Genomic DNA, 14,795 nt, shown 5'->3' with positions numbered 1-14,795 from the left:
AATAAAGATGTCTGAAGGGAATTTTATTTGAAGCTACAAAACTTTATGACATTAATGTACTTGGGAACTCCAGCCTCTATCACCCAAAGTAACTTTTTTAATGGCTAATATGTATCAACAGAAATACTACACCTGGAGCAATAAATTAGAATAAGCCTGTAGTGGTATCAGCACATCATTTGTCTAAAGCTAAGAAACAGTAAATTGATATCCCAGTAAAAAAGAGAAGCAATTATTCTATCACTTCAGAACTATTTGGGAACCCTCTATTTGGGAAGACGAATCAGCACTTCAGAGTGGGCATTTTAACTGAGGTCTTTTAGCAGAGAAATGAAACTTGAATATGTTGATTTCAGCCACAGTTTTTGTTCTGTACGGACAAAGTCCTCTCTAATGTCGTATGCTACACACCAATCCTCTTATCAAAACCAAAGGTCAAACCTGCATGAAGTGAACACATTTTGTCAATCCCTCCTATTGAAATAGCTTTTTTAAACAATTAGAAACCAGCATTTCAAATGTATTTACAGGGAAAGAAAAATTGTAATTGAAACCTTTTTGGGAAAGTAGCTACTGAAATGAGAAGTGTGGAGTTGACTCCTCATTTTCCTTGCAGAGGATCAATATTAAGACGAAAACACTTCAGGAAAAAGAACACCCCAAGGACTGGATTTTCTAAAATTCCACCAAAATGCAAACCTCATTAATGCCTTCTGAAACGACGTCTCCTAGTAAGAAACCCAGTTCTTTGAACTGTCACACAAGTTGGTAATTTCAGTACATTTATGTCCCACTAAACTGCCTAATAATGTGAGTGACATGCAGCAGTCACTTTTTATTGTAGTGCTACCCATATTAAATCATACATGTTTCAAACCACCTCAGGATTTTCAGTTTCCCCCATTCCTCACAGTATACTTACCAGTAATAGGCACTTTAACCCATTGAGGCAGCAAAAAAACAATGAGTGAAAAGACATGAGAAATTTATTTCAGGACTATATTAGAAAATGACTAAAAGAAAATGACATTAAAAGTTGTTAAAGCTTCACAATAGGTAACAATGAAAGCCGTTTTAAAAATATAAGGGCCACATTATTATACCATCAATGTAATGATAGGAACTTGAGAAAAGTAAAATTGTCATACTAACTTAGAGCTAATGTACACAGAATAGAGAGTAGCATTAATAACCTATACATGAAGAAAAAGAAACCTAGTACAGCTACAAAGTAATAAGAGCTTCATATAAAATAACATGGTCTATAATTTATAGGCTATAAGATTTTGCTAATCTCTACATAAAACAGAGAAAAACTGTTCTGTGATACTGGGCTAAGCAAGGGCTATATGAGGGTAAAGTAGGCTAAATGATCTAGTTCCAAAGTAACGTGCTTAGAGGTACACAACCCATTCTACATGGTTTGTCAAAAGCTTGTCTACTTCCTTCTGCTATTTCAGTCCATGCAATTAAAAGCCATTACCTCTTCCAACTAGTATTTCTTTCCCTATACCAGGAGGCTATCATGCTCTGAACACCATTACTAGTTTATGGAAATGCAGACAAGAACTATTAAACTGCTCTTCAGTTCATTCCTTGCCCATATTGATCACAGCTGTTCATATCTATGTCTACCATAATGTAGTGCCAACACACTGATCTTTGGAATATACTTACAGACTAAATGAGCTATTAGGAATAGCTTTACAAGTATCACAGAGAGCACCTATGTAGCTTGTAGGTGTCTGAAATAAGGCTAAAAGAGACACGAAGATCAAGAATATCTCAGAAGAATTTCAGGAAAAGACTAATTTTCTGTAAGTCCACTAATACAATTTCAGTAAGTATTCAGATTTACTGAGTTTAACCCTTTGCTCTTTCAGGCAATGGTTCTGTTTCACTCATAAACTTCTAAAACCACATGGTTAGATTTCCTTGGGCTCAAAGCGGAAGGCTCCAGCATCCAACTGCTCTGATACATTATAAACTGTCTAGGATATTACTGTAGTGAAGAGAATGGTACCTGCAATGTTATCAAAAGGAAATAGGCAGAATATGACTTCACAAATTTCCCCCATGGTGAGTATACCCAGCTTGACAAAGACCAAAGACTACTCACAAATAGGTATTTGTTCTCAGTCCCATAGGACACTTTACACAAAGATTTGGTATACTTTCTACCAACATTTTTACCTACTATTTGCATAATGGGATAGAAAATAAGGCAGAGGCCACAAAGAAGGCATCACAAGCACATCACAAGTACAGGATCATATTTCAAAGTTATTGTGATTATTTGGGAGACAATGCAAAAATCAACACAGTGAATTAAACAGTGGCCACAATATGCTATGATATGTAGAAAATATATCAAATAAACAACTACAAAATGGAGTATTGGACTGGATAATGATTTTAACAGGTAACTGAATGCAGGTCAGCAACATAAACACAATAAAAAAGACAAAATACAGTTCAGGTAGCAGGAACATTACGAGTAGGGCATGAGAGTACCTATTCCCCTCAGCTCAGCATTGAGACTTCTGAGAACTGTACCTGATTTGGGGTACCACAATTTAAAAATCTGTCCTATGAACTGGCAAGTGTTCAGAGGAAAAGAATGGTAAAATTAGAAAACATGAGCTGCAAGACGATGAGTGAAAGATCTGGGCTTAACTATATGAGAGACAACCAAGTACAGGTGAGCTTTTCAATAGGTAAAAGACGGTTCTAAAAGGACAGGAGTGTGTCAGTTCTTTCTATGAGTCTCTCAAAAGAAAATGGCTCAATCCACAGCAATGAAGATTTAATCTAAATGAGTCTAGTTAGGAAAAACTAGGTGTGAGCAGTAATAACACTCAGTAGTAACACTCAGGCAGTAGTAACTAATACTGAAAAAATGGATCTTTGGGTCCCAAATATTACTCATATGGAATGGAATTTTATTTTTATATCAATTGCCATAAAGATTCTATATTATACCTATAATGTTGGTTCGCAAAAACAGAGGAAGAATTAAATTGCCTCTAGGTCCCTTTAAGTTTTACTTCTAGGAATCTAATTTGCAACCTTAGTTTATATTTATGTCCACTTCCTGATGTTTGTTTTTTATCCTAAAATAAACTTAGCAACTAACTGAAACTCAATGCTGCACATTTTGTTTATCAAACCAAGAACTCAGATACAAATTACACTATTATCTTTGCATTTAAAAAAACCCTAAAACATGTGTTCAGTGTCAGATGCAACATAGAAATCAGCACATGGTCACACCTGCTGTTCTTTTAAAGTAAGTACAAAGTTGAAAAGCCGGCAGGTTAAAATAAATAGAAATATGTAATTAATATAGGTATACAGGAATATTTGCACAGAACCTATAAATGAAGTTGTTGTTTCTTCTTGGGTGTTAGGGAAGTTTTTCCCTTTTCAGTTTTAATTTTCATTCTTGTTAGTTAGAAAATTGAGCTTTGGGTGCCAAATAATGCTAATATGGATCTGAATTTTATTTTTATGTTATCTCTCAATAGAGTTCTAGTTTCACATGTCACTTCATCGCAACTCACTTTGAATGCTCTGGGGAGAAAAATTTTAGCATTTTCCATTTACCTATTTCCTCATTTACTCTTCCGTTAGCACTGACTAGGAATAACTTCCTAATGAGAACATAACATAATTTTTATTCTAAGAGCAGTGTCAGTTTAATTCTGAATTGCTAATCTGAATGTAGAGTTATATTCTGACAACAGCATAGTATCTTTCACATAAAACAAGCTGTTTCAGCATTCAGTCATGCAAGGACATGAAACTCATGCAGGAATGGATAATGAAGGACTAGGGTCCTCACCTAATACAGCTGTCGGCACAAGTGGATCATTGGGCACTGTAGGAAAACAAAGCTCATGAAGAAATACATTACCCTCAATTTGTGTATGTTTAAGAATAAAAACAATACACTTCAGAGTATAACCAAGTGGTAACTAAACCCCATTAATTTTACTACAACAGAAAAACAGAATGAATACACGGTTCCAGAATAAAAAAAGGAATGAAAGGCAGTGATTTTGGACTTCAGAAATGTAACGATAAAGGCAAAGAGATTCTTACTGAAAGGAGAAAAGAAGACATTACATGCAATTTAGTTTCTGAAAGGGTTCCTCCTTAACTATTGTCTTTTCACTTTACAATAAAGGTTTGCTTTCATAGAAACAACTCCTTTTCTTTTAAACCCATCCTCTCATGTAATACCTGAATAGCTAATCTCAAAAAAAAAAGGTATTTCTTTAAAGCCTTCCAGGCAATTTAGAAAAATTACACACATATTTACAGTTAATAGCTTTTTTATGTGCAATGCCAAAAGATATTATTCTTAAGGAGCACAGGAAAATCACAGATACTTAGATGCAGATGTTGGAATAAAATTCATAGATTTTTATCATTTGTTATCACAACAATTGATAGAACTGTGCAGAGACAAACGTGTTGTTTTGGACAGAAATGTCTGGAATCCACAGTGTGATTTTGTTTTAATTTGGAAAAAAAATTAAAATACCAACATTTCTGTGGCAAAATTGAGACCCAGTTCTCAAGTAAATTGCCTAAAATCCTGCAAGCTTAGAGAGTTCTTTGCCTCAGCACAGATGACAGTGAGGAGAACTGAACCCTCCAACACCTAAAAAATCACATATTTAAGAGACTGGAAAACAGTGATGCCAAAATTCTTTGCCAACCAACCAAGACGGCTGTGGTGGCTGGGACTCATAGGCTCTTGGTGTCATGTCAGTCCATCTGGAAGACTTCCCAAGTGCCTGGCAGCCCTGGTTCTCTAATAGCCATGAAGGCTCCTGATGGGTACTTTGCCTGGGATCCATCATAACTTAGTCCAAATCAAACTGTATTTGCAAACCTGCCTCCATAAATTTTGATGACAATAAGACATCAAACTTTGGAGAATTTTCAAACAGTTCCAGCCAAAACTGTATATAAAAACTCACAGGCTGATGTTGAACTCCTATTTGTAATTGATTATGAGACACTTAATAATGTTAGCACTGTTCAGTGTGGTAGGCTTCAATAAATTGAGCAATAATCCCTCTGCCAAAACCCATTTCCCTTATAACAATCAGGAAAGAACTGACAAGCCTTAAGGGATGTATTTTGCTTAAGCGTGGTAGCCAAGAGAAGGGAGATGGAGTGCCTTTCCCGAAAGACGGCAATTCAGAAGCAGCTCAGGCTGCTCAGATCTGTTCAAAGTGAAGCCACAAGTCCACATGGCTGTGAGAAGGTCATGTTCCCACCAGCTCCATGGCAGAATTGCAACTCTTTGGTAACTTATATGCCAGTTTTGAGGTATCCACTGAGTCTACCAGTGGAGTATCTTGCTTTTGCGCAAGGCACAGTGCAGAAGCTGGGAGTTATACCCATCAAGCAAGTGTGCTGGGTATAGTAGTAGCTATAACCCAGCTATAACCCAGTAGTAGCTATAACTCAACAGGCAGAAATTGAAACTGCCAAACTTTGTCAAAATGAGACAGTTGTCAAGTCTATAAAAAAGGAATATAAATACAGGTAAATTTGTAGATATACTAACACGCTTGTTCCTAAACTTCACAAACAGCATCAACAACTGTCAATGTTTCCTTCTAATGTCCTTACTCCCAAAAGAAAGAAATTAATTTGGACCTCATATTATTATTCATTACAGACATGGCATTACGCAGTAATATTTAACATGTTGGTATTAAACATCCCCATGAGGGAAAACTCAATTTCAGATTATAATTGAGATATTCTAGAAGTATAATATTTTTCCTAGAGCAAGTATCAACATATACTGAAAGTACACACAAATATTTAAATAATTGGCCACAGACCAATAAAGATAACATATGAACAGCCCTACTCAACCTTTGGATTTACCAGTGTTCCTACAAAACCTGGAGCTCACAACAATTTTCCTTAAAAGGTAGAACTGTTTTCCATGTTTCTTATATTCACCTATCCTCCCGATTATCTATCACAGTTGTACTTACATCTGGGGCTGAAGTTATGAGAGTCCATAAATGTGATTGAAAGGGGATCCTCTGCATGCAGGGTGCTCTGGTCAGCATAACTCCTATCCATCGCATTCACCATGTGTGTCATCTCCTGGCGAGTGGTCCCCATGGCATCCTTGCGCTTCTTCGCGAGTTTGCTGCCCAGCCAAAAAAAAACCAAAACCCAAACCACCTTAATATTTCATGAACACTGATGTCTACAGCAGTCATTATCTATAATCCTGAGAGGCTGAAAAGTTTGGCTGATTTTCCCGAGTACAACTTTTCCAGTATGAAGTTGATAAAACTATGCACCCTGTTATGAAAGAGTCGCGACCGTGTGTTTTCTATACACACACAAATGTGGTAATGGAAGTGCCAACTTCTGTACCCTGGTAATATTTTATTTTCCTGTGGAGTAATTACACTAATATAAACAAATTAGAGAATATAATTACATTTTAACTGAAATGATAAATAAGAAGCATCTGTGCATGCAGTTTTATCAACCATCTCCATTTAAATCGGTGGTTTGATTTTATAAATGGATAATTCATTCCCCTTGCTTGCCTTGTTGGGAAGAAATTATTTAACCTTCTAAATTACTTTGTTAGTAAAAGCCCTATGAAATAACAAAAGAGACATAATTATTCAATATGGATTCATATTACCTTTTATTTTAAAAGTTGTTCTTCCCATTCAGTACACAAGATACAGCATGATACCACACCTCGTTCCTGATACTGAACGCTGGTTCTTTAAAAACCAAATAAAATCCTCCTCATAACTCTACCCTTTCATGAAATTTGGGAGCATCTTAAATTTTTGACATTAACAGTCTTACACTCTGAATTTGTCACAGTTAAGCAGCAACCAAACCTATACAACTAAGCCCCGCAGATTAACAGCCAATGCCTTCAGAACCATGCTTCAGAAATATCTCTCAATTCTTTCCTTTTGAGGAAGAACTGGAAGTGATTTTCACTGTCTTCAGAAGCCAGAAGGAAGCAGATGATATAACTTAATTATCACTTAAAGCTTACTGCTTTTAAAGCATAAGTAAGAAGTATACAGAGCAGCATGAAATAACACCTTGGTTCTGCAGGAACCTTTGACATACATTAGACTATTCTGAAACCTCCCTATTTTCACCTGAAGCTCTGGCTGCAATATAATAGGTAGCCAACCTGCTTATTTGGATAAATCTGACACCAGGTGGGAGAGAGACAATCACTGAAAATACTGGGTTCTTGAAAATGTATGTTTAAAACAGTTTAGCTTCACAAGCTTTTCCTGCATAAAATATCACCAAATATCCTGCTAACTCTTTAGACAGTGTTTGTCTTACATTTCTCCGACTGAAAAACCTGCTTGCTCTTCCTCTGTTCTCCAACAACTTTTAATATTCTGGGCTGCACTCTAACAAAAGACAAAAAGAATATTACTGTAAACTATCCATCCATTTACTTCTCAAGTCCTGGGAAACATCCACCAGAAAAGACCTATACCACTCTCCAAGACAGGAAGCACTTCATGTTTTTGTGTATTTGAGAAAATGCCTAATAGATGATTGTTTCTTAAGTTAATACCCTTGGTTCACAATAAGGAGCCATAAAGTAGGATATAGATGGAGAAAACATTCCTGAGACTAACAAAGATTCTTTCACTGATCAGACTCATTTCCTTATTTTGTTCCCGCTTTCCCCTCCCCATGTTCTTTTCCCCATTTACAGATAGACTAGCTGGAAAATTACTACTCAGTAACCACATTGCTACAAAAATCCAAAAGATGGTCTCTAAACCTATCATATTTTTCATCAAACCCTTGAGGTGTACATGAGGTGGACATGTGTGTATCAGTTTTCAGTGAAAGCTAAATAAAAAAACCCCAACAATGACATTTGGATGCCCCCTCTAAAATTCTTGATTTTATACATTTACTCCACACATTCCTATTTACTTCAGAGAAGTTGGTTTCAGTGATACTCTGGTAGAACAAATGAAGACCATTAGAACCTCCAGAAATGAAACTGCTTGAGGTATATAACTGCTTCCCAGTACTACCAAAGCTTTCACAAAATTGGCATTTCTAGTTCAGACTGTTTTTTCAAGTTTCAAAGCCTTGCAGATAGACTCTGTATACTGAAGATCGCCTTTTTCTAATGCCGTCTCAGAAATGGAACAAAACGACTATTACATCTCATCTCTCGACTATATTAAGCCCTTCTTTGAAGCATCACTTTTTAACAAAATTTGCTAGCTATGCTAAATAAATCAACAGCTATCAAGGCTTTCAAGTTATTAGCTTATTACAGTACCTACTTTCTAATACTTATGCTCTGCTTTAACCCCTAAAATGGCCTATTGTGTTGCAGCACCACAACCCAAAGCTGCTGGGAAATGAGAGGACAGCTTTATTGTTCAACAGCTCCTGGCTCCCTCGGGTTTGAATTCTTCTTCCTTTCCTTTTTTATCTTCCCTCACTCAGCCAAAGGCATGTTATGCTTCAGTTAAGCAAATCGTTAGGTTAAAGTACTTGAGGCTGACAGAAAGTGTAAATGAGTCTCATTATCTGCTAAAGGATCCAGTTGGGTGAAACTGTGCAGGTGGGTGTTTCAGTGGGGGCTGGAGGGGAAAAGTGCTCCATCATAGGATGAAACTGTGCAGTTAATTATCTTGAGCTGAAGCAATTGCTATTTAACTAGGAAATTATAATTTGTCACAATAAACTGGAGAATGGCAGCTGGCTAAACCAGCTTAGCGGTGGGGTTTTGAATTTTTTTAATTTTTATTTTTTTTTAAAGAATTCAATTAATCTGCTTAAAAATGTGTAAGAGCATCATTATGAGATACCACCAGTTCATCAAAGCACTTGAGTGCATTTTTAGATCACCTCTTAACTCAAGGGCATTTATTTAGAATTAAGAATGGGTGTAGCTGCTTTGCTCAATCACAGCCAAAACTGCCACAGCACTTAAAAAAACTCATTTGGTAAACATGTATTAGAAAAAGTCAATTTTGCTTCAGTGAAGCAAAACTTTATGCAAACCAATGTCATAAAGTGAGATCCACACTTTAAAATGTGTGTGCAAAGTACTTCACAAGCAATAAATGCAGACCACTTCACAAAAAAATATTTCTGTAAAGCAAGAAAAGAGTTTGGTACCGCTGAGTCAGACATGGCAGACATGTTGTTCTGCCATTGGTAGGGCAGAGACCTATTTAGAAAAGTTTAGCATCTGCCTATCATCTGTGTAGGAAAATTGGTGCACAGGATCACTACTCATCTGACATGTTAAGAATGAACGATTTTTGATTTACAAGTACAGTTCTCTCGCTGGGAAATGAGAAAAGAGTTTTTTTCTTTAGTGTTATGTGTCGCTGTGAATCATAATGCAAATTAAATTATGATTACAATAAACTAAAATGATAGTTACGGGAAAAACTGTAGCAAAAAGTGAAAGTCTCAATATACAGTTAGAAATACAATATCCCTTTAAAAAAAAAACCCAAACAACAGGTAAGATTAACAGGAACGATACAAGAAGTCTTTCAATCCTGAGAATAAAGAAAGGTAACTTTCAGCAAAACTTTAGGAAAATTATAGAGACTGTTTTTCTTTTTTAAAAAGGGATACTGCATCTTTAAAACATGTAAAATAGTAAGTCACCCGTGTTCTACTTACAGATAGTAGGAGTAAGAATAGTAGCTCCTCCTGGCAAGCAAATCACAGACAGTGGAAAAAGAGAAGCAATGGTGAATGAAAAGCGTGACTCTGTCACATTCAATAAAGCAGAGAAATGTGCGTTAAAAAAAAAAAATTGGAAAATTCATGTTTCTTCGGTTAGCATTTCAACTTGCTCATGCACAAACTAGCCTTACTTTGCCATGCAAGTAAAAAAAAAAACCAACACACTAGCGTATAAAAATGATTTTTTTTAGAAAGATCACTTGAGAAAGTTACATGCTGAAATTTCATCTATTGCCAAAAAATTTGAAAATTAAATGGATTGTGTATTTTCAACATGCAGTTCAGCATAATATAATGATTACCACCTAGATGTCATGACAAATGAACAGCTGTGTACGAATCTTGTGCAGTAAATAGACTTTTTACTTTTCAGTTACAAAAATTAAAGATTCCACTAATAAATACATTTAATCAGAAAGCAAATTTCATATAATTCATTTTAACATCTTTATGAGTACACAGGTGTATACATATATGTTTGTATGCATACTATATGTAGCTATATGAGTACACACATATTAAAGAATGCACGTTCACAACAGATATGTGTGTACTGACATATACACCACACATTTCCTGAATGCAAACATATGCTTCTGTTTTAAAATCTTACAGTTGGAAATGCTGATGTAGTCATGCTAAGCATTAAAAACATGGGAGGTAAACAAATGGAAGGAAATGAAGGACATTTGGAAATAGTCCAACAATGACTGAAAATAAAAATGGCATTGCTTGTTAAAGATGCAGTATCCCTTTTCTTAGCTGGTTTGATTACTCCAGTAAAACTCTTTAAGAGCTGTTAAGAGCTTCATTCCGGAAAACTTCAAACCAATTTGTACAGAATGATCAGGCAAAGCCTAAAACATCTCAAGCTCATGAACAAAACTGCTTAGTACTCCATTTTTCAATAAAATGTAATGCTGCATTTAGAGATAGTGATGGCTGTGCATACGACTTACGAAACCAATGAAAATGCAGAAACCATTGTTTTCTTGGCTTTTCAGTGTAATAAGTTGCAGTCAATTCAGGTACCAAAAGGGATACTACATAATGGATCACTGAATGTGTACACTACAGAAGATGATTCAAATGGATTTGGTTTTCAGTCCCACCACAGCTAAGTGTGTTGATGTACGTGTGAATGCATTGGGGTTTTTACAGCTGTTCCTGGCTTAATGATATGAATGGCCCTGATTCACTAGATGGACTGAATTAACTCAAATATACAAAGGTTTTCTATGCTTTTCGTAAAAGAACTTGACTAAAGCTGGTACTAAAAAAAACCTGTCCACTTTCCCTTGGGCGGGGGGGGGGAAGGGGTGAATGGCACACCTATAACATAACACAATACATAACTAATTAAACTATCATGATGAAAAATTGCCAAATACAAAATATCCATTGAACAGGTTAATTTTGCACCTATTTTGAATACAAAATAGCACAGAAGTTTATAAATGTTGTGTGCCTTAGAATGATAATCAAGTATCATTCCTAAGAGTGTACTGCCTTTACAGGTTCAGAGGAAGGAAGGGGAGAAAAGGGGAAATATTAAACTATTGTTTCAAGTACATAGTTGACTTGCTTTCATCAAAAAACTCAACAGTGAAAGTACAAGTCTGAAAGGACTCTGAATGCAAGAGGTAAAAAGGAAAGGAAAAATACACACATTGAATTTTAGGCCTTTTTGTTGGTTTGTTTTTTTTTTTTTACTTGAAAAACTAGCCAATCCCATCTGGAAGTGACTGACATTATAAAGCGGTACACAGTCTCCCTCTCTCACACACACGCGCGCGCACACACGTTCTTCTATTAAGCATAAGGGGACCACTGCATCACGCACTGAGATGATCCTCCCAGCACATACCCTGCAATAAAGCTATAAAGTATATTTTTTTTCCTAAAAGCTGAAAAACAAATATTTTTTTTTTTTGTTTTCAAAAAGTTGAAGCTGTGTAAATAAAGTAAATTGGCTGACTGTATGTCATTTTTGCATAGGATGAGTTGGACCTTTCACATATGTGTTAATTCTCAACCACAGGGGTAAACAACAGAGAAAAGTAAAAGCACTTTTGGGAAAAATCACATATGTAGCTAACTAACACAGAACACTATAAGCATACCTAATGTTTCTAATGCAGACGTTTCTTCTCCAAGTTATATATCTCCAGGGATAATTGTAAAGAGGCAATAAATTAAAAAAATCTAAGGCAAACCAGTAATTATAACATATAGAATGATCTTAGGTACAATTTTGATTTTTTTTTTCTTAATCTTTATAAGTAATAGCAAGCTGCATTTCAGAGGAACAGTCACAACATTTACAAATATACCTTTCATTAAGACTTCTGCAAAAGGCAAGGGAACACAATGCACACACCACCGGAAGACAAAGGTCTTGTTCCACCCAAGAGAAACCAGCTTGTGCCCTGTGAAGGGGACCCGCCAGGGAGGGGGGTACACAGAAAAAGAGGAATTGTTTTGATGCTAAAACTATGGATTTATAGAGCCATGTTATGAACTTTTATGCCAGGTTAAAAGAGTTGCAACTACTGGGAAGTTGAGACTTTAAATACTGACCGAGCAACAGGGTAGCACAATTTACTATAGGTAGGAGCATTTGGATGTAGAGTTAGCATTGCACAATGCCAGAAGATGGCGATATTGCTTACTAAGAAAGCACTGAAAAAATGAGATTTCATTCAAATTAATACATTTTAAAACAATTTCATGCACTAAGGACTCGCTAGATAATTTTACAGTGATGTGGTATGACTTTTAAGAAAAACTCCAGGTTTACAAGAGCATAAATAGAGGTATAAAATTACATTATTTTGCAAGCTGGATAACATACAAACAACTCATTAGAGCTGCATATAGAAAATAAAATTCATTAGGTGATTATAACATGAAAACCACAGTAAGTTATTCTTTTTTACTTTGATTAGGAAAAAAAAAAGGTTCTATGAATTTTAATTCCACCTATTCTGATATTTTGTACATTCCTCCAACTGCAACTTAAAACTAGTTGGAAATAATTAAGTATAAGAAAATGTATAATTATTGGATCCCAAATATAAAGATATCCTCTCTTTAAATCCATCATAGGAATCACAGCAAACCCAACAGGAAACACAAAGAACTTATCAAAAATATGATGTGAGCTACTGATCCTGAAACTCTTTTTTTTTTGAAGACCCATTTAGTTATTGTTTGAGTTGGAGGAAAAAAAGGAAGAATCAGCACAGATAATTTTCTTACCTTTTTTTGACGATCAATATGACAACAAGGAGAAGTAGGATGAATACCAGAATTCCAGCACTTATTCCTGCTATTTTCACCACTCGATCTGTTTGTTTAGCTGGATCTGGAATCACCTCAGGTTCTTCTGTTGCTGCTGCTAAATGAATTAAAAAAGAAGTTGCTTAAATGTGTAAGCACTAGGGACAAGATCATCATCATTGATGATAATTTCCAAATATGTGTGTGTTTTAATACAGTATCCAGAATATACATACATGCATCATGTGTTTATATGTCTACACATATCTATATAGGCACAGTATAAATTTCAATCGACATGCCATACATTTGCAACAACAAGAATATGACTATGTATGTGTATACAGCTGCATATATATATATATATATATAACTTCATGGTTCCAGAAGTGTATATGCATCTGGATTTCCAAACAAGTTACTGTATTACAAAGCTGAAGACAATGCAGAAATAATCTATCAACTGAATCACTGTTACTTCCTTTAATGTTCTTTTTTTCAGGTATTAAATTTGGAATATTTAACATGGACTACTGAGATTACATTAACTCACAAGCAGTAAATTAAACTCTGTTTTCCAAGATGCAATCAGCACCCTTAACTCCAGTCCTCTCCTTCACCCAATTTCAGTCCACCGTTGCATATTAATTCACCTTACAGCATCTGGCCTGCAATCTGCATTCTACCAGGAATTCTGATTCTCCAAATAAGGTCACTCACAAAACCAAGCCTAAAGTCAGCAGTAGTTTTATTTCTGTTTATAGGCTCTGAGAAAAGAAAAATTGCTGTTCTACACAGAGATGAAACCACTCCATAACACAGCTGAGCTTGCTGAGGCCACAGGTTACAGCAGAGAGGAAAAGAGAATATACGTGAAAGTGCACAGCCATTCATTCTGCACTTCTTTGCATCAGAGCCTGGTGTACAAAGGATCAGGAACATAGCGTTTTCCAGCCTGGCAAAAATATCAAAAAATATAAATAGGTTTCAGCCAGGGGTAAAACCCCATGAGGTGTTTACTTGTAAAACAGGACACAGCTCTTCAGTTCTCTAGTTCTTACTTTCTAAGGCTGTGGCTCAGCACTTCGCTTCTCCCCTGCTCACAAGCACAGATGGGTACGTGTGCTTTTTCTCTCTCTGACCCTTCTTTCACTCTCCACCCAGCATGCAGCAGGTGCCACTTAACCTCTCTCCCCTCACAGCAGCTGCACATGGAGTAGTTACAAGCTGTTGGTATCATCGTGCCTATGCCATTACACAGCAAATGTCCTTCATTCTGAAACCAGGATCCGTCTCAACAGACCATCGAAACAAGCAGAATGAAAAATAAGGTAAAGCCACACCACAGGAAGACTACTGCTGCCCTGAAAATCTGCTCCACAGGCCTTTTAGAAAGCCAGCATAGTCAGTACCAGGGATTACTGGTATCTAATACTTTCTAATTTTAACCATGTTGCTCTGACCATTTCCATTCAGGTTCCATATGCAGGAACCCATATTATCTTTTGAGGGATGGATCATGCTGTTGTTTAAAATCACTCTATTATTTGTCTCTGTAACCTTTATCTCAGCAGTATCTGACCCATTTACAAACAACTTACCCTCAAAACAACCTTCTGAGTTAGGAACGTGCTTTCAGACACCTCTGCGAGAGCTAGGTAGACAGTGAGAGATCTAGCAGTGCTTTAATCATAAAACTTAATCATCATCATAAGACTTCATCATCATAA

At 36.0% G+C, this 14,795-nt stretch overlaps 1 protein-coding gene across 10 annotated transcripts in view; it reads right to left on the bottom strand.

Annotated features, from left to right (window-relative positions):
- PTPRK (protein tyrosine phosphatase receptor type K) overlaps nt 1–14,795 on the bottom strand; it is a 400,889-nt gene that overhangs the window by 24,793 nt on the left and 361,301 nt on the right. For 3 of the 10 annotated variants that reach the window (XM_061474957.1, XM_061474964.1, XM_061474965.1), the window contains exons 14-18: nt 13,045–13,183; nt 11,907–11,948; nt 9,718–9,747; nt 6,030–6,190; nt 3,833–3,880 (exon numbers count right to left, since the gene is read on the bottom strand). In XM_061474957.1, coding sequence (XP_061330941.1) covers nt 3,833–3,880; nt 6,030–6,190; nt 9,718–9,747; nt 11,907–11,948; nt 13,045–13,183 — 420 coding nt within the window. The remainder of the gene's footprint in view (nt 1–3,832; nt 3,881–6,029; nt 6,191–9,717; nt 9,748–11,906; nt 11,949–13,044; nt 13,184–14,795) is intronic. The other 7 variants (XM_061474961.1, XM_061474962.1, XM_061474956.1 and 4 more) reach the window with 6 other exon arrangements.

This window comes from Pezoporus flaviventris, unplaced genomic scaffold (assembly GCF_033815535.1).
Source record: "Pezoporus flaviventris isolate CSIRO_AGI_PZ_B2104156 unplaced genomic scaffold, CSIRO_AGI_Pfla_v1 ptg000081l, whole genome shotgun sequence".
Classification (NCBI taxonomy): domain Eukaryota; kingdom Metazoa; phylum Chordata; class Aves; order Psittaciformes; family Psittacidae; genus Pezoporus; species Pezoporus flaviventris.
Note: the sequence above shows the minus strand (reverse complement) of the source record. Positions and strands in the feature narration are given on the sequence as shown.